Genomic DNA, 25,036 nt, shown 5'->3' on the forward strand with positions numbered 1-25,036 from the left:
CCGCGGGTCAGGATGGGGGTGGGGGGTGAGAGGTTGCCATGGCCAAGATGGCGGCGGCGGCCGCGGCCCTGGCGAGGGAGGGTCGGGAAGACGCCTTCCGCCGGCTTTTCCGTTTCTACCGGCGGCGGGACCTGCGGGGCGGGCCCGACTTGCGGGGCGTAATTGATTTTTCCGCCGCGGGGGACCAGGTAACTGCTGCAAGCACGCGGGCTAGAAACGCGTGTGCCCAAGGAAGGTGGAAATTCTCCTGTGAGGGCCTGACTCTGGGAGCTGGGCGCCAGGTGACTTGCGCTACGCTCTGAGAATTACTTGTGGCACCTTAGAGACTAACAGATTTATTTGAGCATAAGCTTTCATGGGCTAAATACATGCTCATATATGTTAGTCTCTAAGGTGCCGCAAGGACTCCTTGTTCTTTTTGCTGATCCAAACTAACACAGCTACCACTCTGAGAACTGGCATCTCTAGAGGTTGGCAAGAAAGCCTTTTAGAAGAGACCATCAGGTTTGCTTACAGAGTATTCAGAGAGGCTGGAGTTTCCTCCTTTCCTTATATATAGGTATGTTAATATTCCTATTTGCCTTGCCGCAAATACTTGTCTTGAATATTTATAGTACAGATAATGATACCGTTAAAATGGCTGCCTCCTCGGTGTAAACAAGCCAACACTGGCTCCTCATATTCATACAATCTTTCATCAACAGTAGTTGATCACAATGTCTGTGACTAGCATTTTTCCCATCTGCAATAGCAGATTTATGGGTATTTATTCTTCACATGGCAGTTGTGCTCAGTGCAGTGGGCTGGAACCTCATGGAAAACTTTGAAATGCACCCAGCTAGAAATCCTTTTCCATAACCTGTTAATATCTCTGCATTTCTAAAGCACCATACTAGCTATACCTAATCTGTTAATATGATTGTATTTCTCTTGGTTTTTTTAATTGCATATTCTTAGGACTATTTCAGAGAGGAAGCTATTTCCTTAAGAGTCAATCTATTTGCTGCTTATTTCCTACCTAAACCCAGCATCTTCTATCTGTGGTAGCACAATTAGCTGATGTACAGAAAACACATTAAGAGTAGAGGATAACAACTTCTGGGGAGTAATAAATAGAAGAAGCAAATAAGGGCTCTCTCTAAAATAACACATAGTCCTTTTCAACTATGTAAGAGAAACACGCTGCATATGACCAAGGATCAACAATTTCTGTCCACAAACTTAGATAAGTTTAGTGGTCCTCCAATAACACTGTGATGCGCACATTCTGATCATAGGAGGAGCTAGTAATGACCTCCAAATTTAGGTTGCCTAACACTTTCTACCATAAAAGATTCTTGCAACCCTTTTTTTTAAAAAAGCTCCGACACCTGCTTTGGAGGATAGGATTAAAATTCAAAATGATCTGGCCAAACTGGGAAAATGGTCTGAAGTAAATAGGATGAAGTTCAATAAGGACAAATGCAAAATACTCCACTTGGGAAGGAACAATCATTGCACATATACAAAATGGGAAATGACTGTCTAGGAAGGAGTACTGCGGAAAGGGGTCTGGAGGTCATAGTGGATCAAAAGCTAAATATAAGTCAACAGTGTAACACTTGCAAAAAAAAGCAAACATTCTGGGATGTATAGCAGGAGTATTGTAAGCCAGACACGAGAAGTAATTCTTGCGCTCTACTCTGCGTTGATTAGGCCTCAACTGGAGTATTGTGTCCAGTTCTGGGCACCAATTTCAGGAAAGATGTGAACAAATTTGAGAAAGTCCAGAGAAGAGCAACAAAAATGATTAAATGTCTAGAAAACATGACCTATGAGGGAAGATTGAAAAAACTGGGTTTGTTTAGTCTGGAGCAGAGAAGTCTGAGAGGGTCCCTTCCAGTGCTATGATTCTATGATTAATTGTTGTAGTCCAGGAGTAGTCAATAGGTGGACCGTGGTCCAAATCCAGACTGCCAGACACTTTTGAACGGACCGTGAAATCTATTTTTATTATTTTCTCTGAAGTCTGGACCTTGACTCTACCTTGACCAAGAAATTTGGATCTTGACAAAAAATAATTGACTACCCTGTTGAAATTCAGCAGGAATGAAACCCTCAGGCTAAGAAGTGCCTTTTCTTTTCTCCATGAAATACCATTGGAAGTTTCAGAGAGAAACTGTTTTTAAAAAAAAAACAAAAAACATTTAACCACTGTGACTTTCACTGCACAGGATAATGTTGGCATAATGCCCAAACATCTAAACATGAATATTTTTAAGCCCAGGTTCATACATTGGCTAAAGCAGCAGCATGCATTTATTTGGGAACAGGAGCTTCTGGAGCAGCTTTCAGGGGTCAAAGAGCCCAGCCTCACTCTCTACCACCACCACAATACCCCTCCTGAGAGGAGACACATTACCCTAGCAACTTATCCCCTTTTTGGTGGTGGTTCTGCTTCCCCCAACTTCCTGGGTGGAAGGAGAAGAGAGTCCCACGATGACACTCCCTGACTGTTCTTCAGACCTACCACAAAGCCCCAGCTATCCCTGCCTTTCTTTAGGGACATAACATGGGGAACAAAATCCAACTGTCTCTGGGGGGACCAAGAGAAAAAGCCAGGTTGGGCTCCCAGACCCAGCATGTGGCACCAGCAGCCCATCCACCCTTCTTGGATAGCATTGTTCTGCTGCCAACTAATGTAGTTAGTGCTGTTTAAGCCAGGGGTTCTCAAACGTGGTTGGAACCCCTCAGGGGGTCATGAGGTTATTACATGGGGGGTTGTGAGCTGTCAGCCTCCACCCCAAACCCCACTTTGCCTCCAGCATTTATAATGATGTTAAATATACCAAAACAATTTTTAATTTATAATGGGGTCGCACTCAGAGGCTTGCTGTGTGAAAGGGGTCACCAGTACAAAAGTTTGAGAACGACTGTTTTAAGTGTTAGAAGTATGTGTTGAAGCTGCAAGGTTCAAGCTCTGCTAATGAGTCATGATGTGGGGATTGTTGCAGTTTTACTTATTATATATTTTATCTTTTTCCTTTAAAAAAGCCTAAGAAATTACACTTTAAAAATACTATATTAAAAATATATTTAGGTTGCAAAGTCAAGCAATTTAAGTTAGAAAATGCCAGATATAAAATTGCCTGGGCCATCCATCCTACCAGGAGAAGAAAGCTGCATGCGGGGGAGTGAGGGGGAGGTTACTTCACAACCACAGGGCCTATTTCTGTTCCTTCATCTAGTCATGTCTCTAGGCAGAGTTCCTCTGGGCAGCGTCCACTGACTTCTTAGATGCCTTTGAGGAGCAGTGGGAACTATTGGAGGTTCTCTGCTTGGTGTTCCCCCCAGGATCCCTGCTTCTTTATCTCTGACCTCACCCTCGCTCCTGTTTTTTCATTTGTTGTGCCCTATAAGCAAATGATGCTTGGGTCCAGTGGTTCCTCCCTCTTAATTGAGGGGGAGGGTCTTTAATTTTGAGCAGGCCTACAGCCATTCATCTGCAGTACTTCAGATATTGCACTCCTTCCAATTTCTGCAATAAATGAGGTTGGGGCACTGCAGACAACAGCCTCTTCCACTTACTACCCTGATTCACTCCTAGAAGGGGTCTGTACTGTGCACTGAATGAGGCAGGGGTCCTGTGGAAAAGTAGTGTGTGATTAGGTAATTAAAGACAGTTTTGTAATGCATTCACACAGAAGGACCAAATTAAGGTTGCACAGGCACCTTTCATTCTGGCATTTCCTAACTTTTGAGAACTTGCTTATGCAACCTTAATAATACTCGTAATATGGTTTGTGTGTAATGTCTATATAGAAGTCCTGTCAAAGTGTTTCTACACCTGGTCATAAAATCAAATCATTTTTTTATTGCTCTCTTACTTCCCCCAACATCATTTCCAATATGAAGTCCTAAGATTGCATGACCTGCTAGTTAGAGATTAATGCTTTATACCATTTGAAAACTCTGATTCCAGTCTGTCACATACTATAAAACATTGTGGTTTCTAGCTCTTGTAGAGTGGCCATTACATCTTAATTACTGTATTATTGTATAGACAAAACCAAGCTATTACACCGAATGATGTGATTTTTTTTTAAGGTCCATTATCTTACAACCTGCCATCTCTAGAAACAAATGTGTCCAAAAGTACTGCTAGACCAAGGCAGCTGTGGTGATTTTAATGTGTGATATCTCAAAATTCATCAGGGCTAGAAACAAATGCACTATGCCTTTAAAAGAAGCTGAGATTCCACATACGTCATATGCTCATAAACCTGGGATTTTTCAAGATAGCAGACTTTAAAAACATAAGTGGTTTTTGGCCTAGCAGTTCTTTTTAGGCAATTGTCCAGTGCTTTCTCCTGAGGGTATTCTGCACCAAAAAAATAAAAATTCTGTGCACAATATATTTATTTGTCAAATAAATGTGGAGGATCCAGCATGGCATTGGGGAGCACAGGCCACTGGCAGCGCAGAGGTGGGAGACCACTGTGCAGCTTCCACGCCCCCGCTGCCTCCCCAGGACATGGACTCAGCAGTGAGGCTGCTCTCAACCCTGACACAGTGCAAGGACCGAGCCTGCCCCAGAAACACCCCAGTGACTTGTCCCTCCGTGCCAGGTGCACCACGTGTGGTCAGGCAGGATCCAAATGTGGAGGGACTTAGTGTGTGGGGGGATCCAGGTGTGGGTTGAGAGGATTCTCTGTGGGGCAATCTGGGTGCAGGTGGCTCAGTGGGGGATCTGGATGTCAGGGGGTCTGGATGCACAGGGGCTTGTTGGGGGTTCTGGGTGGAATGGTAATGGGACCCTGCAGGGGGACTAGGTGAAGAGGCTCAGGTCTGGGGGGGAGGTGGTGGGGGCTCAGTGGGGAGGGATAGAGCTCAGAAGGGGAGTCTGGATGTGGGGGCTCAGTGGGGTTCCAAATGCTGGGGGAGTGTAGCTCAGTGGCATGGGGATCTGGGTTCGGGTGACTTGGAGTAATCCAGATTGGGGTGGGGGGAGGCTCAGCAGGAGGGTCTGGATATGAGGGGGTCTGGAATCACAGGGGTTGGGTGGATGGGGGAGCAGCTCCCTGTACAGGGATCCCTCTCTCTGCAGCTAAGGAGTGATGGGTGCAGAAAGTGGGGTGGAGAAGGGAGTTTGCAGAGCTTCCTGCTGCCTGGGGAGAAATCTGGGGATGGATCTGACCTGGCCCTTGATGCCGTGCAGGGGAGGAGGAAGTCCTGTCTTCCCCAGCCCAGCCGGGACTAGCAGCTGAGCCCAGCACAGGGAGGAGACACCAGCCGGGTCTTTCCTCAGTCCTGCTTCCTGCCCCAGAGTAATTTACCTATCTTCCCGCTGCCCTGGGCACCCAAAACATACTGCTGTGGAGGGTTGCATGACCGCTCTTGTGGCTTCCCGTTGCTTCTCTGTCAGAAAGTCATTTTTCTGTGGGGAAGCAAAGAAATCTGCCTGGGGGACATGAAGTTTGCACATGCACAGTGGCGCAGAATTTCCTCAGGAGTAAGTGCTGAATGTGACAAGTCTTAGATTTTGAACCAATAAAACTTGAATTCTCTGGAAGCAAAGAATTCAATTTAGTTCAAATATTTTTGGTACTAAAAAATAAGGGAAGAGAAGCAGAATTGTTTCTTAATTTAGTGTTTTTTGTTTTTTCCAGAAAAGTCCTGGAGTTATCTCTGACTTTCAGGAATTATGGATGGGTATAGATTTGCCTGTTGTGACATTGTTCATGTAGCTGAGGGCAGGAGTCTTAGATGTTCTGATGATGCGCAATAATTATCGATAGCCCCCAGATTCTGTCCTGTAATTACTAAGCAGCAGGGATACACTCTCCCATTCCTGATATTCACAGTGCCTCAGAGGGGTCCAGGCAAACACACATCATCAGATTGGGTGACCTGATAGTAGAGTCACTTAAATACCAGAGAGATTAAGAATTGTTGCCTTTAATTCTACACTTTCTTGGTATCTTATACCCTTCATGAGGTCTGCAGAGTAGAGAATCTCTACAGCTGCTATGTGGCTGAATTTGGCTGCATAGGAACAAAACGGATGCTGGCCATGATTTGAAAAATAAAGGGGTGGGCCAGGAGTTATTGATCAACACTCTCTACTCTTAAATTGATCAAGGTAACAAAAGTCCAACTCAGCTTGTTACATAAAATTGTTAATGAAAGTAGGCGGAAATTAGAGACAAGCAGACTGCTACAAATTTGTTTAAGTTAAAATAACTGTGATAAGGGGTCTTCAAGGCTCCTGGTAAAGTCACAGATCACTAAATGGGAGGAGTGGAATGAGTGGACTAGAAGGAGCCAAGCTTTACCTTCATGACTTCCACCCCCACCATCTCCTGGGACACGGATCCACCATATCACCACCATTGTCCTAGTCCTGGCCCAGTCAGAATCAGATGACACTGTCATCTCCACTAGCTTTGACTAAGGCTGTGTCTACGCTACAGGCCTTATAGTGGCATAGTTGTACCACTGCAGCTGTGCCCCAGTAAGATCTCCCAGGTAGCCCTCTATGCCAACATAGATCATGTAGATCATAGAATATCAGGGTTGGAAGGGACCTCAGGAAGTAATCTAGTCCAATCCCTTGCTCAAAGCAGGACCAATCCTCAGACAGATTTTTGCCCCAGATCCCTAAATGGCCCCCTCAAGGATTGAACTCTAAGCCCTGGGTTTAACAGGCCAATACTCAAACCACTGAGCTCTCCTGTGAGCATGATTAAACCACCTTAATGAGTGGCGGTAGGCGGGAGAGCATCTCCTGCCGACATAGCACTGTGCACACAGGCACTTCTGTTGGTGAAGCTTATATCAGTCAGGAGTGTGTGTTTTTTCACACCTCTGACCAACAAAAATTTTTCCAACAAGAGTGCTAGTGTAGACATAACCTTAGTCCTGAACAACACCTGGAATATGAGATTTGGATAATCCCTTTTCTCGTGTTTTTATTCTCCCGCATCCCTACCGTATTTCTTCTCTTTCCTATTTCTCTTTGCCTTCTGTCTAATAGTGAGTCTTGCTTAGCTGCCAAGACAACTCTATGCTTTGCAACAGTGCTGTGAGGCTATAACCAGAACAGCATCTAAAAGCAATGCCTTCAACAACCCACTCCTGGTACAAGTTTGACAGATCTTGATTGGCTGATAAGATCATGGCTGAGCCTGTGTTTCTCCTGCAGTGAGGCTGTAAGTCACACCACAGACGGAATCTGCATTTTCTGTTTGTGGTATTCTTTTCTCTTTCCTCCCCTCAAAAATGACAAATAATACCATCTAAAACAGTGGTTTTCAAACTGCAGGTTGTGACCCAGTACTGGGTTGTGGAATGTAAGGCCATTAAAAGTCCCGTTGGTGGTCTGATCCATTTAAATGTCTCTGTTCTGTCCCTACCACCATCGGAAGTGACTCGATATTTGGCAATGTATGTATTTCTTTTTCCCCCATGGGCTAAAAACGTGTGGATCTTCTCTTCAGTGAGGAGTGAGTGTAAAGCCAGACAGACTGGGCCAGACATTATTCCTTTTGTTCTCCAATAAACTTCTTCAAGCAGCTGCGTTCTCTGATGATGTGAGATGTCTCCAAGCTGTCTTGTTCTGAGGTTTATTTACCTATTTCAGTGCATGTAGATCTTTGGCACAGAAGCAGTTTCCATTATTCTGAAGAAAGGGCCACAGCTGGTGTATTAGCAGCTTTTAGAGGCAGGAGCTGGGAAGTCTGTGGTGACATCCCTGGCTGAGGAAAGAATCTTCTCAGGCACATTCCACAGACAGGAGTCTCTGAGCTAATGACTGTTCATGGTTTGCAGTAATAAAGTTCCTTTTTGTTGAGAGATGAGCAAACCAGTAAAAATGGTTAGGTGCAGGAAACTCCTAAGTCCCAAGGATTTAGCGTCACCTGACACAATTAACTCAGATCTAGCTGTTTTCTATAGAATTTAAGATGTCACGAAAACAAAATGTTTATCTATATTTATAGATAGATATTTGTCCTTTGATTCAGAACACTGTAAACCAGGGGTCGGCAACCTGCGGCACGCGAGCCAATTTTTAATGGCATGCTGCTGCCTGCCGAGGTCCCGCCCCACTCAGCCCCTCTGTCCACGGCTCTCTCCTGCGGGGGCAGGAGGCAGAAGCTTGGTCCTGCCAGCAGCCAAGCTTCCTCCTCCCCCGCTTCTTCCCTCAGCGTGCTGCTTTCCTGCCCCTCGTCCTCTCCTTCCCTGCGTCGATCAGCTGGTGGTCCTTGCGAGGGGGAGGGGGAACAGAGCTTCAGCGTGGTCGCTGCTCCGGGAGGCAGAGAAGAGGTGGGGACAGACAGGGCCCGGTGGAAAGGGGTGGAATCGGGCATATCCCCTCCAGCCCCCTGTCGTGAGCCACTCATGGCAGGGTGCTGGGAGCACTCCCACAAGCCGAGCACCTCTGCCCTGAACCCCCCCACATCCAACCCTCTGCCATGACCTCTGAACCCCCCCACACAGCCCTCTGCCCTGACCCCTGCATCCTCCCACACACACAGCCCTCTGCCCTAACCCCTGCATCCCTCCCAGCCCTCTGCCCTGACCCCTGCACTCCCTACACGGTACCGCATGAAGAATTACTGGTTAAATTGGAAAAGATGGGGATCGAAATGAAAATCCAGAGGTGGATAAGGAACTGGTTAAAGGGGAGACTGCAGCGGGTCGTATTGAAAGGTGATCTGTCGGGTTGGAGGGAGGTTACTAGTGGAGTTCCTCAAGGTTCGGTTTTGGGTCCGATCTTATTCAATCTATTTATCACTGACCTCGGAACCAAAAGTAGGAGTGGGCTGATAAAGTTTGCGGATGTCACGAAGTTGGGAGGTATTGCCAATTTGGAGAAGGATCGGGATATCCTCCAGGGAGATTTGGATGACCTTGTAAACTGGAGTATTAGTAATAGGATGAAATTCAATAGTGAGAAGTGTAAGGTTATGCATTTAGGAATGACTAACAGGAATTTTAGTTATAAGCTGGGGACGCACCAGTTGGAAGTAACGGAAGAGGAGAAGGACCTCGGAGTCCTGGTTGATCGCAGGATGACTATGAGTCGGCAATGTGATGTGGCCGTTAAAAAAGCTAATGTGGTTTTGGGATGCATTAGGCGAGGTATTTCTAGTAGAGATAAGAAGGTGCTAGTCCCGTTATACAAGGCGTTGGTGAGACCTCATTTGGAGTACTGTGTGCAGTTTTGGTCTCCCATGTTTAAGAAGGATGAATTAAAACTGGAACGGGTACAAAGAAGGGCCACTAGAATGATCCGAGGAATGGAAAGCCTGTCGTATGAAAGGAGACTTGAGGAGCTCGGTTTGTTTTCCTTAACCAAAAGGTGGTTGAGAGGAGATATGATTGCTCTCTTTAAATATATCAGAGGGATAAATACCAGGGAGGGAGAAGAATTATTTCAGCTCAGTACTAATGTGGACACGAGAACAAATGGATATAAATTGGCAGTCGGGAAGTTTAGGCTTGAAATTAGACGAAGGTTTCTAACCATCAGGGGAGTGAAATTCTGGAACAGCCTACCAAGGGAAACAGTGGGGGCGAAGGACCTCTCTGGCTTTAAGATTAAGCTTGATAAGTTTATGGAGGGAATGGTTTGATAGGAGAGCGTGATTTAGTCAATAGGTCAATAACGTGCGACCACTGGTAATTAGTACCTAGGGTCAATGTTGGGATATTGAAAGTCTTTTTCCTGAGTGTCTGGCTGGAGAGTCTTGCCCGCATGCTCGGGGTTCAGCTGATCGCCATATTTAGGGTCGGGAAGGAATTTTCCTCCAGGGTAGATTGGCGGTGGCCCTGGAGGTTTTTCGCCTTCCTCCGCAGCATGGGGCAGGGGTCGCTTGCTGGAGGATTATCTGCTATTTGAAGTCTTTAAATCAGGATTTGGGGACTTCAACAGCTGAGTCAAGGGAGAGAATTATTTCAGGAGTGGGTGGGTCAGCTTTTGTGGCCTGCATCTTGCGGGAGGTCAGACTAGATGATCATAATGGTCCCTTCTGATCTTTAGTTCTATGATTCTATGATACACACACCCAGCCCTCTGCCCTGACCCCTGCACCCCCACAACCCCAGCCCTGACTTCTGCACCCCCTTACACACCTCCAGCCCCTGTTCTGACTCCTGCACCCCCCCCCACATACCTAGCCTCCCACACCCCATGCCCTGACTCTTGCACCCCCCCACATCCCCACCCCCACCCTGAGCACCAAACGGGAGCTCCTGCACGCCCCCCCCCCCCCCATTCCCACCTGCATCCCCGGTCTGGGATCCCAGCCACCGGCCCCACTCAGCCCACTGCCGGTCTGTGGTTCCAGCTGCCAGCCCCTTAGCAGCTGGGGTCCCGCAGGCCCTGCTCAGCCTGCTGCCAAACTTGGTGAACGGAACCCCGGGCCAGCAGCGGGCTGAGTGAGCATTTTAATTTAATTTTAAATTAAGCTTCTTAAACATTTTGAAAACCTTGTTTACTTTACATACAACAATAGTTTAGTTATATAATATAGACTTATAGAGAGAGACCTAAAAAACGTTGAAATATATTACTGGCACGCAAAACCTTAAAATAGAGTGAATAAATAAAGACTCGGCACACCACTTCTGAAAGGTTGCCAACCCCTGCTGTAAACTGAGGCTCTGTCAGCTTTGAGTGTGCAGAGAGACAAGCTCTACCTAGGCATTTATACTGCATTCATTGTGAAGTCTGAGTAGTTGAACTAAGGCTATGTCTACGCTACCGCGGTAAGTCGACTTACTGCAGGATCCACACTATGGTGGGTCGATGGGAGATATTCTCCTGTTGACTTACCTTGCTCTTTTCATTTGGGGTAGAGTACTGGGGTTGAGTGGAGAGTGATCTGCGGTTGATTTGGTGGGTCTTCACTAGATCCACTAAATCTGCCCCGGTGCATTGATCCTCAGAACATTGATCTTGGGGGGTAGTATAGACATAGGCTGAGAGAGAACATGATCAGTGAAACAATCCAAATGAGGTGCAAAGAATAACACTTAATCCTGTAGCTGCTGATTCTGGTACAAGAAAAAGAGAACTCTGTGGTGTGAGCACAGGATAGGGAACAATTCTACTACCAGTTCTGGCTCTGACTCATTTTGTAGCCTTGGCCAAGTCATTTTATATATCTTAGTTTCCCTTTCTGTAGAATACAGATAATCCTCACCTACCTCCAAAGGGATTGTGATGAGTGACAAATGTTTGGAAAGTGCTCTGAAGGTGGAAAGTGCGTTGATGATGGGAAGTGTTAGATAAGTGCTACACATTATTATCCAGTGCAGCTTGATGAATCTGTCAACACCAGCATGAGGTAGCAATCTGTGAATAGGTGAATACATTCTTTCTGGCCACATGTAATTTTTCCCTGCTGCCCCTACTCTTTTAAGAATGAGGGGTTTTCCTTCTGACCTATGATGTATGATAAAGGCTCTAGCTTCTGTTTGATTTGTCATATATTCATGCCAGTTTAACAATTTGATTTTGCTCCTGCAAGTTCACTAAGGGAATCGTTCTCTGGGAGCATTCCTATCACTAGAGTCCCTGAGACACTGATACACTACAGCATAGCCCCACTCCTTCCTGACTTACACGCGTAGCAGGAAAGACTCCCGTGCTCCTATTTTAACGTAGTTGAATATAAATCAGATAAACTTCATCTGTCTGTATTTGAAGGGATGTCAAATTTTTGCCATGTTCAGTTGCCTGACTTCTGCTTCTCTCCTACCAGGTGGTCAGCTCTGACCTAAGCATTTCTTCAGTCAGCGATCAAGATGCCTACAGAGCAGGACTGCGGCCAGTTAGCCAGTGGAAAGCCTATGGCCTGGATGGTTACCCAGGTAAGTGCATCTGACTTCAAGCAAGACAAAACATGGCTTTGCCACCTCTGATTTAGTTGTCTCCCTCTCTTGTTCTCCCCACCCTGTACTCTGTGGCATTACAGTGCCCTGGCTGAGGAATTGATATAGGTTTGTCTGTGCATGATATAAGTTGTAGCCCAAGTGCAGGAGGAAGAGGAACTGATTTAGAGCTTTGAAGGTTGGTATGCATGAAGAGGGAAACAGAAGAATAAACTGAGTTTTTTGAGCTGTATCAACTCCACCTTCCATCTTGAGAATGGAAATCCATTGGCGCACCCTGTGACGACGATCTTACATTTCCATAGTACCTTTCATCTCAAATTTCAAATGCTACAGGAATAATTTCACCCATCACTGAAATGCAGTCACCGCTGGGATGAAATGGCGCTAATGTTCAACCATGCACAGCAACAGTCCACAACAGTTGAGCAGAGTAAGAGAAAGTGAATCCCATATCCAGTTGAAGCTGTCGGGAATTTAGGGAGACAGGAAATGAAATTCAAAAGTTCGCGGGGCTTTTCCTGTCTACCTGGCCAGTGCATCCAACTCCAGATTGCTGTCCAGAGCGGTCACAATGGTGCACTGTGGGATAGCTCCCGGAGGCCAATACCGTCGAATTGCGGCCACACTAACCCTATTCCGAAATGGCAATACCGATTTGAGCGCTACTCCCCCCGTCGGGGAGGAGTACAGAAATCGGTTTAAAGAGCCCCTTATATTGATATAAAGGGCTTCGTTGTGTGGACGGGTGCAGGGTTAATTCGGTTTAACGCTGCTAAATTCGGTTTAAACGCGTAGTGTAGACCAGGCCTAAGAGACTGCAGATCCCAGTAACAAAAGGTTTCTTCTGGTATTTCTGTTGAGTGTATGTCACCTGTGACATGCTCTATAAGCCACCCTTTGAATGTAACTACAGTTGCTGTTCTTGAAAACTAGAATTCCAGGCTTACTGACTTCTCTGCCCTGGAGCCAGCCTGCCATTTTTGAAATTGAGATTGCCCCAGGAACTATCTGGCTTAGGTAACCTACTGGAAATTTAATGTTTGTAGGCGAGACCCCTTCACCTCTCTATCCTGTTAACTTTGGTTCAATTTACCAACCACACATTCAGTCACTGTCTGCACATGTGCCTGCTGTCATGGCCGCCCCATAGCACCCCCGTCTGTCTGCTGTTGCACTGCAGTGCTCCCTGTCTGTTTTCCTCCCCAAAGTGAGTCTCCTTTGCTCTCCACACACCAGTTAGTTCTGGAGAAGTGTTTGAACCCTCCAGCCATGTCACAAAACACAAAGTCCAAACTGAAAAGTCCAGACAAACAAAAGGTTCTTCCATCATTTGGGGTGTCTCTTCAACATGCTTCTGGGCCTTATTCCCAGCCACTCTCTGGGCTACCTTTTAGAGTCTCATTCTCTGCTCTTTGCTATGGGAATGGCCCCAGGCTGCTTCCCTTGGAGTACCATTTCCTGTGCAAGCTGGCTCAGAACCTTCTGTAGGAACTTACTGCCTGTGGTTCCAACTGCCAGACTGAGTTCTCTCTGCCCTCTTATAAAGCCCAGGTGTCTGTTAAGCTAATTAACTGCCACCCAGTCATCTACGTAATGAACTACTCACAGGTGGATCTGGGTTGGCTCATTCTCCTTGCCTCTTGTGGGTACTGGGATGGGCGGGCTTAGAACCACCCAGAAAAGTCTGCCATGTCAGCTGTGGGGGAGGAACCACCGAACCCAGGTCACAGATGAATTATGGGGACAACAAATGACAAAACAGGAACAGGAGGATCAAAGGTGTAAAATCAAAAGGGGACGCTGAACAGGGACCCCCAACAGCGACCATTGTTCCTCAAAGGTGTCTAAGGAGTTAGTGGACACTGCCCATAAGAATTCTGCTCAGAGGTGCGATTTAACAAGGGACTGGAAATAGGCCTCACAGTTGCAGAGCATGCTCCTTCCCTCCCCATACCAAGCTTCCTCCTCCTAGTTTGATGGATTGCCATCTTAGCCAGCACCATAAGGATGTTGATGAGGAGGTCTTGTGACTTTGTAGGGCTATGGATGGGGTGCGAGGAGATGTGGGGAAAAGCGCAGCCAGAACCTCAGTAAGAGGTTTTGGAGGAGCCAGAAGAGGAGCTGCAACTTGACACAGTCTATGTAGATGTGCACCAGGCTCCCATTTCAGAAGGGACAGGCATCGGCAGATTCCGTGAACTGCACCAAATACATGCGTAGGTTCACGGCTCCGTGGAGTTACCACTAACTAAAGTCACCGGCAGGCCATGAAACCAGAGTGAAAAACAGACTAGCCCTTCAGGTTCTCTGCCCTCTGCAGGTGGCAACAGGTCCTGCTCATTCTCTAGCCATGCCTGTCACAGGTAGACTAGTCCTGACTCCCCTGAAAGGGCCAGCCCCCAGGACATGTGGGTTCTATTCCAAGCTTTGCTGTGTGACCTAGGATAATCCCCATCTAGTGCAGTGTAATTCATGTATTTTGTAGAGTGCTTTGAGAACACCAGGTATAAATCTATCAAAGGGCAAAGCAGTATTATTATTATTCTGTTCCATACAGATGCCAACAGAGTAAATGTAATACTTCTGGTGAGGGAATGTCTTGTAACCAAAGCTGTCAGAAGGCAGCCCCATGATCTGGAGGGTGTGGGGGATTGAGTGGAATGAGCAATGGTATACTAATAACTTGAGAGCATCTTTTCTAAGATAGGCCTTTCAACAGTAAATTAACTATAAGATTTGCTGGCAGGAGGTTTTTTCTGTTTGTTACCTCTTTCATAAAGCTTCAGCGTAAGTTTGTATCCCACTGAGACTTTCAGCCTTGCAGCTTGTGTTCATCTGTTTCTGATTTTGTCTCTGTTTAACCTTACATATCTTCAGAGTTCAAAAGAATCCAGCTGAACAAATCCTGGAAACTTCTTTTGCTTTCTTTTTCCCTCTATACATCCTCTTTTTTTTTTTTTAATGTGAATTTAAAAAAAGTGTTGGTGTTGGTGAAATTTACCATACTGATAGCCCTGGAGAGAGAGAGAGAGAGATCCACATGACAGATATAACATGGACTAGTGGAAGGGAAAGCATCCCCTGTGCACCTTGCACCCACCAGTTTGCCTCAACCCTGACCTGGCAGGGACCCCTTCTCTGGTTTCAGGGATGAATTATGAAGGAACATTCCAAGAACTAAATCTTAATCAGCCCAGAGAAAAGGAGGATGTGAGGAATATTTACCTGCCCACACTAGCCACCTGTAGTTAGTGGTTAGACTGGAACACTGTTTCTTCTCCTGTCATCACTTTTTCCTCACACCAAAGCTAATCACTGTCTCCACTGCTAGCCCTTTCTCCCAGAAGCCTTATTGCCTACAATCCTTTACTTTGGGCAGAATAAACCCACTGGGTATGGGATAATTTTGTCTCTCTGGTACTTTGGTAACAGACTTCACCTGCCCATGCATAGAGTCAGTGCTGGAGCACATAAGAGAGTTTCTCAGTGTCCCTCCAATGCTAAGGGTTTAGAAAAATGGATGGACACCTAACCATATTCTTTCTTTTTTCTTTTCGACTGCATGGCCAGGGTTTATTTTCATCTCAAACCCCTTTCTTCCGGGCTGCCAGCGGCACTGGGTGAAGCAGTGTCTCAAGTTGTACCCCCAAAAACCCAATGTGTGCAATCTGGACATGCACATGGCTGCTGAGGAGACCATTGATCTGTGGGGGCAGAGCCAGGAGCACCTGAGGTGAGTCCTGACTGTCAGAATAACCTCAGATTATCAAATAAAACCAGAAGGATTTGGCACCTAGCTAGTGGAATTTTCCCACAGGTCAGATTGGCAGAGACTGTGAGGGGGTTTTGCCTTCCTTTGCAGCATGGGGCATGAGTCATTTGCAGGTTTAAACTAGAGTAAATAGCGGATTCTATGTAACGTGAAGTCTTAAAATTGTGATTTGAGGACTTCAGCCAGAGGATAAAAGTCTATTACAGGAGTGGGTGGGGAAGGTTCTGTGGCCTGCAATGTGCAGGAGGTCAGATTAAATGATCATGATTGTCCCTTCTGGCCTTGAAGTCTGAGTCTAGTTACAGTATATTTACAGGGGATGGAACTGGCAGAATATTGTGCAGGAAGAAGGGTTTCACACAGTATTATGGACTTAAACATCTTGAATTCAAGTTTGGTCTTTTCACTGTTTGGTGTGCACCTTTGCTAAGCCTCCTTCTTCCAGCCGAGGGAGCAGGACCCTCCAGTTGCTATGAATCCATTAGACGGTGACAAGAGCATAAGTAGGATAACCATTGCCTCTTTGCATTCTCACCCTAGAGATCAGGGACTGTACCATAGTGAGCCCAGGCAGCAGGAATTGTAAGGTCTTTCTAAGCCTTAGATTGGAGCCAGTGCTCTAGAGGTGAAAAGCCTCTTTCCAAACTCTCTGAGCCTGCCAGGCAGCCCGCCTCACACTTCCAACCTGGCAATGGGTGTCCTGTAGGTGAAAGGCTCCACAGCCCATTCCCAGAACCGCTTGAGCCAGCCAGTCTTGTCTCATCTTCTAATCTTGTTTTGATTCCAAAGGCTCTGTAACCATAAGACACTTCCTGTAACCAGTTTCCTTTTGCGTTCCTCCTTGCCCGCAAACCTGCCCATTCCCTCTCCCTTCCAGAAGATGCACTTAACATTTTATCAAGGGAGCAAAAATGCCCTGCTGTACTGAAGAGGTGGAGAGCCACTGTAGCCCCATTATAAAAGCAAAATGCTTTCCCCTCATTCCTTCAAAACTGCCTTGGGAAATTGCTTTCTCTCTTCTCCTGGGGCTCTGTAGGGGGAAGGCACTGCAGTCTAGAACAGGAGTTGGCAACCTTTCAGAAGTGGTGTGCCGAGTCTTCATTTATTCACTCTAATGTAAGGTTTTGCGTGCCAGTAATACATTTTAACATTTTCAGAAGGTCTCTTTCTATAAGTCTATAATATATAACTAAACTATTGTTGTATGTAAAGTAAATAAGGTTTTTAAAATGTTTAAGAAGCTTCATTTAAAATTAAATTAAAATGCAGAGCCCCTCGGACCAGTGGCCAGGACCCGGGCAGTGTGAGTGTCACTGAAAATCAGCTCGCATGCTGCCTTCGGCATGTGTGCCATAGGTTGCCTACCCCTGGTCTAGAACTTTTCTATTATAATGCAATTTCCATTTTGCCCTGAGAGGTGAGCCTTCTTAAGGCACATTTGCAGAGTGCTGTAAACGGAAACTTGTCTTGCTGCTACCTGTGCTGTTGCTGATCTGAGGGTAAGTGAAGTATTCCAGGCTTTTTGTTTCTGAAGTCTTGGCTTTTACATTTCTGCGTTCAATCTAGTATGAACGTTACTTATTAAAATCTGGTCAGTAGTGCTCCCCAACCCATCAGGTGAGAGAACTGGGGTGCCACTATGACTTGGCAGGACTTTCCTAGGAGCATCCTCTGCATGCACAGAGAGCAGTCACATGGAGGTTAATTTTAGCTGGTGCTGATTCAGCTGAAATCAGCGCTGTATGAGTGTGATGGCTGGGAGAAACTTTAGCACTTTTAGTAAGCACTCACTTGAGAGAACGAGCAAGCAAACTGATGTGTGGGCACTTTCACTAGGGGAGAGTGAGTGACCCAGCCAGCTCATCTGTCATCTTGTGGCAAGGGCTTTTTGGGGTGCAGAGAGAGTTGCTGGAGCTCCATGCTCCAGAGGAATGTTGGAGTTCCCACTCCCTGAAGGCACCTGTCAAGCACTCATCACTGGTAGAGGGGAAGTTGGGTTTCCTCCTAAATATTGGGAACTGCTAGCAGTTCCAGAGGGCTTAGTGCGTTCCTCTGCCATCTTGCTGAGGGAGAAAAGGTGTTATAGTGGCAATTGCTACCAGGGGATTGAGGAGGAAGCTGATACCAACAGGAAGACTTGGGCTTTGGAGCATAATACATTATATAAGAGTAAATAAACCAAAAACTTTGAAACTCCATTGCCTCCCCAGAAGAGCCATCAAAAGACTTTTAGCACATGCAACAGTGAGGCTTTTAAAATATGAGTGAATTTAGTGCTATTGAAAGAGAAGAATTAGAGCCCTGTTTATTCCAAGCAGGTTCTGTTCATGCCTCCTTGCATATCTTTGCCAGTGCATCTCATTCCTGACCCACAGCCCTCTCCTTTTCCAGTCCTGAGCTCCTCCCACTCCCAGAGCTCTGCTCTGATGCATCTCATGCATGCTCTGCAGTTCCCTCTGCTATTAATTAACTGGGCACCCTGCATAGTTCTGCTAATGCATTTCAGTTTTAACCTGTAGGCTCCCTGCTATTTCAATTTTGTTCCCCTTCCACACACACAGCTCTGCTCTACTGATACCCCTCAATACCTGCAGCGCCCCTGGCTATTCCAGTCCTAGGAATTTATCATTTCCAAGAATATGAAACATCACCTTCCTTCCCACAGCAACCACTTGTGAAATTACACATAAAGTGTTAAGGCCACAGGACAAATAAGCTGTTGAACATGTAAGAAGTGGAGATCCTGGTGTCACAGAAACACCTCTAGCATTGTAACAAAAAAACAGGTGAAGAGAAACATTGAAAATGGAGGTACTAGTAGAATTCTTTTTTAATTGCACACGTTAAGTTCTCCTTGAAGTGTGTGGGAATCATAGGTTCTCCATCCTTTAATTGCAGTGCCATGTGCCTCCAGGCACCATGGGTTACTCAGTCCAACAGATATTTGAAAGTTACTGTATTGCTACATTAAAGTAACTGCAGTTCCCTGTATTGTACCTTGAAGAAGGAAACTGGAATGGGAGCTGTGGAAGTTGGCCTTTAAAGGCCTGTCCATGGTGTAGGCTAGAAGCTGTGCTACTATCTACAGACCTGTCATTTAGAGGGCAAAAAAAGTGGAAAGGCAACAGCCAAACATTGAAGTTTGGGTCAGACTTGGCAGTGGCAGCAGAAACCGCATGCTTCTTGTTTGCTGAGAGAGAAGGTGTGTAATTGGGTTAACAAGCCTTATAGCTGAAAGCCAGCCTCCCTGGCACTATTATTTATCAAAATCATAGAATCATAGAATATCAGGGTTGGAAGGGACCTCAGGAGGTCATCTAGTCCAACCCCCTGCTCAAAGCAGGACCAATTCCCAACTAAATCATCACAGCCAGGGCTTTGTCAAGCCTGACCTTAAAAACCTCTAAGGAAGGAGATTCCACCACCTCTCTAGGTAACCCATTCCAATGTTTCACCACTCTCTGAGTGAAAAAGTTTTTCCTAATATCCATCCTAAACCTCCCCCACTGCAACTTGAGACCATTACTCCTTGTTCTGTCATCGGGTACCACTGAGAACAGTCTAGATCCATCCTCTTTGGAATCCCCGTTCAGATAGTTGAAAGCAGCTATCAAATCCCCCCTCATTCTTCTCTTCTGCAGACTAAACAATTCCAGTTCCCTCAGCCTCTCCTCATAAGCCATGTGCTCCAGCCCCCTAATCATTTTTGTTGCCTTCCACTGGACTCTTTCCAATTTTTCCACATCCTTCTTGTAGAGTGGGGCCCAAAACTGGATACAGTACTCCAGATGAGGCCTCACCAATGTCGAATAGAGGGGAATGATCACATCCCTTGATCTGCTGGCAATGCCCCTACTTATACAGCCCAAAAAGCCATTAGCCTTCTTGGCAACAAGGGCACACTGTTGACTCATATCCAGCTTCTCGTCCACTGTAACCCCTAGGTCCTTTTCTGCAGAACTGCTGCCTGGCCATTCGGTCCCTACTCTGTAACAGTGCATGGGATTCTTCCGTCCTAAGTGCAGGACTCTGCACTTGTCCTTGTTGAATGCTCGGATACAGATCCTCTTTCACAGCAGAGCAAACAGTAATAAAATAAAGAAAGAGGGGCTGCAGATGCTGGGATAAATGATTGGGAGGTGTTTCATCTGCATGCAGCCCGCTCTGTATTTGCCACTGACATGCTGTCATGTGACTGTCTTCCTTAAAAATACTTTGGGGAACTCTTTTTTTGTCCTGCATGCCAGTCTGGATGGTTGTCAGCAGTATTCTAGAATAATAGATATTACAAGATGGAGCAGACTTGTTAGTTTATCCATCATATATCCCACAGCCAATGCAGCATTACTTCTTCCATGACGTCTTCTAGTCAGTCTGTCATCAACACTTTTTATAAATGCACCAAGCCACAGAGAATCTATCCCTTCTCTTTGGTGACTGTTACACAGCCTGACCCATCTAACTCACTGTCCTCTAGTTCAGCCCAAATATTCCCTTTCTTAATTTCCTCCCTTTTTTCTAGTTATACCCCATGTGTTGCCCTACATAATTCTTCCTCCTCTTTTTTATTTACACCCTTCAGATATTCATAGGCTGAGATGTTCCTTCCCCACATTAGCTGTTTAGCCAAGCTCTACATATTTAGTTTTTTCCATACCTTTTAAAGCTACTCCTTCAGTCCACTGATCACCCCTGTTGCTCCCATGATAACTCCAGTAGCTCCTATATTGAAAGTGAAGTGATGGCAGTTTGTTCCCGGTCCCTAGATTTTGTACAAATGTCATAAACTGAATTTTCAGAGCAGCTGCGCCAAGGGAAAGATTTGGGCACTGTAAGTGAAAGATCCACTGTGAGGTGTTTAATGTGCTGTTGTACGGGTGAATGTCTCCCATTTCTACATGCAGCAATGTCAGAGAATGTCAAGGAAGGAAATAAATGTCCATTCTATTATCTGTTTAAATTTTGTTTTTTAGGAGCAAAGGTTCCAGCAAACGGGAGCCCAGAAGTTTACTGGAGAAGCTGCGCTGGGTGACCTTAGGTTACCATTATAACTGGGATACCAAGGTATTTGAGGGGAATCACTCCTTTCTCTCCTTTTTGCTGCATGCTCTGAATGGAGGATGCAGTTCTGTCAGAAAGGGAGGGGAGAAGGACATCCCAGAATGCAATGGCAGGGAAATCCGTATGGCCCCATAAGGCTCTGTCTCAAGAAGGGCCTTGAGCCAAAGCTTGATTTCATGGGAGTTTAAATCCTATGCTTGGGTGTTGGGGGTTTAATGGCAGATGTGTGTTGCCATGTGTCATTTCCTTTGGGAGGTAGTGCAGTGAGGCACATCTGGCCTGCAGGCCTGAGCCTCTGTTCAGAGTATCTCGTCATCACTGAAAGGAGGTGGCCTTTGAAACATTGTAACTTGGTAATTGAACATAAGGGTGGGGCATATCTCCTGATCTTGGGTATGTGGCGGTGAGCTATTTCTGATGGCAGGTCTACACTACAGCTTAAGTCGATATAACTTAAGTCGCTTAGGGGTGTGAAAAAGCCACCCCCTGAGCGACGCAAGTTATAGTGTCCACACTAGCGCTATGTCGGTGTGGGAGACGCTCTCCCTCTGATGTAGCTTCTGCCTCCTACAGAGGTGGAGTAATTATCCCAATGGGAGAGCTCTCTCTTGTTGACATAGAGCATCTTCACGCTGTGCCGATGTAGCGCTTCTAGTGTAGACTAGCTGTAAAAAAAAAACAAAACAAAACAAAACAAAAAAAACCAAACCCCATTACCTCTTGGTAAAGGGTAGAGGAGATAGTTGCTGGGGTGGCTGTAAACTTCAGGCCTGAAGCAATAGCAAAGCGTCGCCAGCCAGCAGGAATCATGCGGCTGTTGAAGATCTCAGAGACAAAAATGGCCTTTATAATCAGACTCTCAATCTGAGGAAGGCTGGGAGAGGAATGCAGAGCAGAGCAAGAGCACAGTCTATCAGCGCGCTGCAGACACACTTAGCCAAATTACCTGCAGCCTTATCTGTACAGAGTGAGCCTATTACTGAACAGCCTTAATGAAAATGCAGCTGCTCCCTCCCGGTCTCCCCAGTCGGAGATATTCAGTGGGGAATGGAAAAGTGGAAGTGGTGGGCTTGCAGTTCTCTGTTTGATTTTTTTTTTTTTTTTTTTTGTTCAAATTGGAGGCAGAGCTAGTTGGCTCTGGGCTTTGGTGATAGGATACACAGAGTCTTTCACCTCTATTTTTGTCAACCTTAAGTAATGACAGCTGCTCAGTAGCCCATGTAAAATGGCCTCAGGTCTACCACCCAAACCACCATATCACATGGCACTATTTAGCATGCATGTCTAGTGGCAGTCTCAGCACAGACCCAGAATTGAATGGGCCACTGAGCCTAAATTTATTTTGTTCCCTCCAAGGGCATTCATCCAGAGCAAGGTGTGAGGGATATTTGCCTTGCTGCTGCCCATGTATGATCATTCTGGGGTAATATAAGATGTCACTCTCCAGCTGTCAACTTGGCACTAGCATGCAATAAACTATAAAACAAGCCCCTGAGTTCTCACTAAATGTTTTTTAAAATTGATTTTACTGCTCTTGGGTTCTGTTTTTCCTGAGCATTTCTGTTCTCTATGCCCTCCCTTCTCCAGAAGTACTCAGCAGATCACTACACTCCTTTCCCCTCAGACCTTGCTTTTTTGTCAGAGCAAGTGGCTGCTGCTTGTGGGTTCCAGGGCTTCCAAGCTGAAGCAGGGATCCTGAACTACTATCACTTCGATTCTTCGCTGGGAATTCACGTAGATGAGTCTGAGCTGGACCATTCTCAGCCTCTCTTATCATTCAGGTGAGTCGGGGGAAGGGCTTGTGTACTGTGGAGGGGCGGCACATCCATTTATTTTCTGTTGAATGCATGTTTTTGTAAACTAATGTAAGGTTACAGGAGACCCATGAAACTTAGTGGCAAATTGTCTGTCTGTAACCTTTCACCTCTGGAGACTTGAAGAGCAGGGATGCTGTAGGTCAGGAGTGAGGTGCATAAGCAGAGCTGTGCATGAAAAGGGCACAGGATTTGAATTACAGTGGATGCTGCTCCTCAGGATTGAGGGGCACATCAGCAGAGTTGGAGACCCAAGACTGGAATAGCTGAATGGCAGGGGAGTGCTGAAGGGCAGGAATGAAATCCATCAGCAGAGCTCCTGCCCAACTTAAACCAATGCACAGTTAGTCTGTTTTACGTGCACTAAACTTAAAGTGGTAACAGAGGAATTTAGCTGATTAAAATCCTCCTGTTTCTGCACATAATTATTATTTCACTAACTGAGCTTTCCCTTCTGTGTGTGTTTTCTCTCTCTCCTCTCACTCCCACCGCAACCTCTCATGCTTCCCAGTTTTGGACAATCCTCTATATTTTTGTTGGGGGGCCTGAAGCGTGATGAAGCCCCAACAGCCATGTTCATGCACAGTGGGGACATCATGGTAATGTCCGGCTTCAGCCGCCTGCTGTACCATGCTGTCCCACGGGTCCTCCCCAACCCTGAGGGGACTGCTTTGCCCTCGTGCCTGGAGCAGGCATTCCTCTCAGACTTTCCTGACCGCTCAGTCATTGAGCACTGCTCTGAAGAGGACTGGCAGATCTGTACCAAGTATTTGCAGACTTCCCGCATTAACATGACCATCAGACAGGTGCTGGCTGTGGGTCAGAGCTTTCCAGATGAGTCCAGGAGAGAGAAAGAATGGGATGCAACCTCTGAAAGCTGTTACCACCAGGAGGATGGCGAAGTCAAGCGTCACAAACTGAATACAGACAGCTGAGATGGCTTGGACTGGGTCGGTAACCTCCCAGGTGGGACAGATGGTTCAGGTGACCACATGGAGCCCCATCCAGTCGGGGAGAGAATAGGGGATTCCAGCAGAATAGTTGTGATCTTTAGTGGTAAGATGGTGGTGGTGGGGACAAGAGGAGGGTCTGTGAAGGGGAGGAAAGATGCTCATGTGGCCAAAGGATAGGGCTGGGACTCGCCTCTGTTTCCAGCTTTGTCATGAAATTACTGTGTGACATTGAGCAAATAACTTCCTCTCTGCACCTTAGTTTCCCCATCTGTAAAATACCCCCATCACAGGGATTGTGAGGCTCAATTCATTAAAGCTTGCTAAAGCACTTCGAGATTCTTGGATAGAAGGTGCTAGCAAAGGGAAGGATGTGGTTGCTCTTATGTTAAAGTAAATTATTTCATTTACAAAGCCCAGTTGAAGTGCTCTGCTGATCATGCACAAGTTTGAATGGCAACATGTGTCTGAATGGGCATCTGCTTACAGCGCTTTTAATATGGGGCCACATCTGCAGCTCATATTGATTCAGCTCTCAGAAGCCAGAGGCTACCCGAAACATGCTCTGAAGAAGGCTTGCTGTATTTGCTGGAGTCCTGCCCTCTGGCTGGCTGTTTACACCCCACAATCTGCAGCAGAGACTCATCTCATGAGTAGGACTGGGTGGGCTGTTTTAAATACCTCAGGTTTTAGAGCACAATAATTAGGGCCAGGCTTCTCTGGAATACCTACTGATTTCTGTTCAGGCCTCCTCCCATGCCCCTTGTGTGACTGAGCCCTAGATCCCATTCTTCAGAATCGATCCTTCTAGTTGTCTGCAGAATGCGGTCTCTGCAGTCCCTGCTTGGCTCCTTTAAGGAGCAGCATGAGGAGAATGGCTTACAAGCAGGAACAATGAAGTTGTAAATTAAGTACCAAAAAAAGAAATTAATCAGTGACTATCGCTATTGCCCAAAAGGTAATTGTATTTAAACAAAATAAGGAAAACACTGGCTTCTGTGCCCATCTTCTTTAGGACTCAGACCTTCCTATCGGCTTTTTAATGCAATTTTAATTGTTTGAGGGCAACGCTCTATCCCAGGGGTATTTTGTCATGCTTTCCCCATGAATACACTTACTCTGTTTTTAAATTAAAGATTTCTATCTCTCTTGGAGAGTTTTTTTTTTCTTTTCTCCCGTTTAGTTATTTTTCTGTATTGTTAATGCTGCTGCATCCCTTTTGCTGTTTCCTTCAGGGTTCTCTTGGATGTGCTAAGTGTGCCATCCACCAGCTGTGTAAAAGGAACCCTACATAGGGCTTCAGGGCCACTTGGTTTATATGGTGCTTGGTTTTTTGTCGGGCTGTATGAGAGAGGTGCTACCTTCAATGCCTCTTGGCTAAGTTCCACTCTATCATGGACTTGGTATCTCTTTCTGTTGGGAAACGACGTCTGATCTGTTTATTACTTACAGAACGAACTCTTCAGACCAGGGACTGTCTTTCTTTGTGTGTGGACAGTGCCTTGCACAATACCAATACATAATATTGGTGGGCTCCTGCAAATGGATGGATAAGG

At 46.1% G+C, this 25,036-nt stretch overlaps 1 protein-coding gene across 1 annotated transcript; it reads left to right on the forward strand.

Moving 5' to 3' along the window:
• Positions 1 to 8: 8 nt before the first annotated feature.
• Positions 9 to 24,653, forward strand: ALKBH1 (alkB homolog 1, histone H2A dioxygenase). Its single transcript, XM_045013585.1, has 6 exons — positions 9 to 188; positions 11,751 to 11,859; positions 15,454 to 15,616; positions 20,629 to 20,719; positions 22,304 to 22,497; positions 23,042 to 24,653. The coding sequence occupies exons 1-6, from the start codon at positions 39 to 41 to the stop codon at positions 23,463 to 23,465; spliced, it is 1,131 nt and encodes a 376-aa protein (XP_044869520.1). The 5' UTR covers positions 9 to 38; the 3' UTR covers positions 23,466 to 24,653.
• Positions 24,654 to 25,036: the final 383 nt, after the last annotated feature.

This window comes from Mauremys mutica, chromosome 4, assembly GCF_020497125.1.
Source record: "Mauremys mutica isolate MM-2020 ecotype Southern chromosome 4, ASM2049712v1, whole genome shotgun sequence".
In the NCBI taxonomy this organism is placed as follows: Eukaryota; Metazoa; Chordata; order Testudines; family Geoemydidae; genus Mauremys; species Mauremys mutica.

Excerpts from the sequence above, each read along its gene's own strand:
- ALKBH1 (XM_045013585.1), top strand. The coding sequence starts at position 39 with ATGGCCAAGATGGCGGCGGCGGCCGCGGCCCTGGCGAGGGAGGGTCGG. Across the intron at positions 11,860-15,453 it reads TGGCCTGGATGGTTACCCAG|GGTTTATTTTCATCTCAAAC; the intron begins GTAAGTGCATCT and ends CTGCATGGCCAG. Across the intron at positions 20,720-22,303 it reads ATTATAACTGGGATACCAAG|AAGTACTCAGCAGATCACTA; the intron begins GTATTTGAGGGG and ends TCCCTTCTCCAG.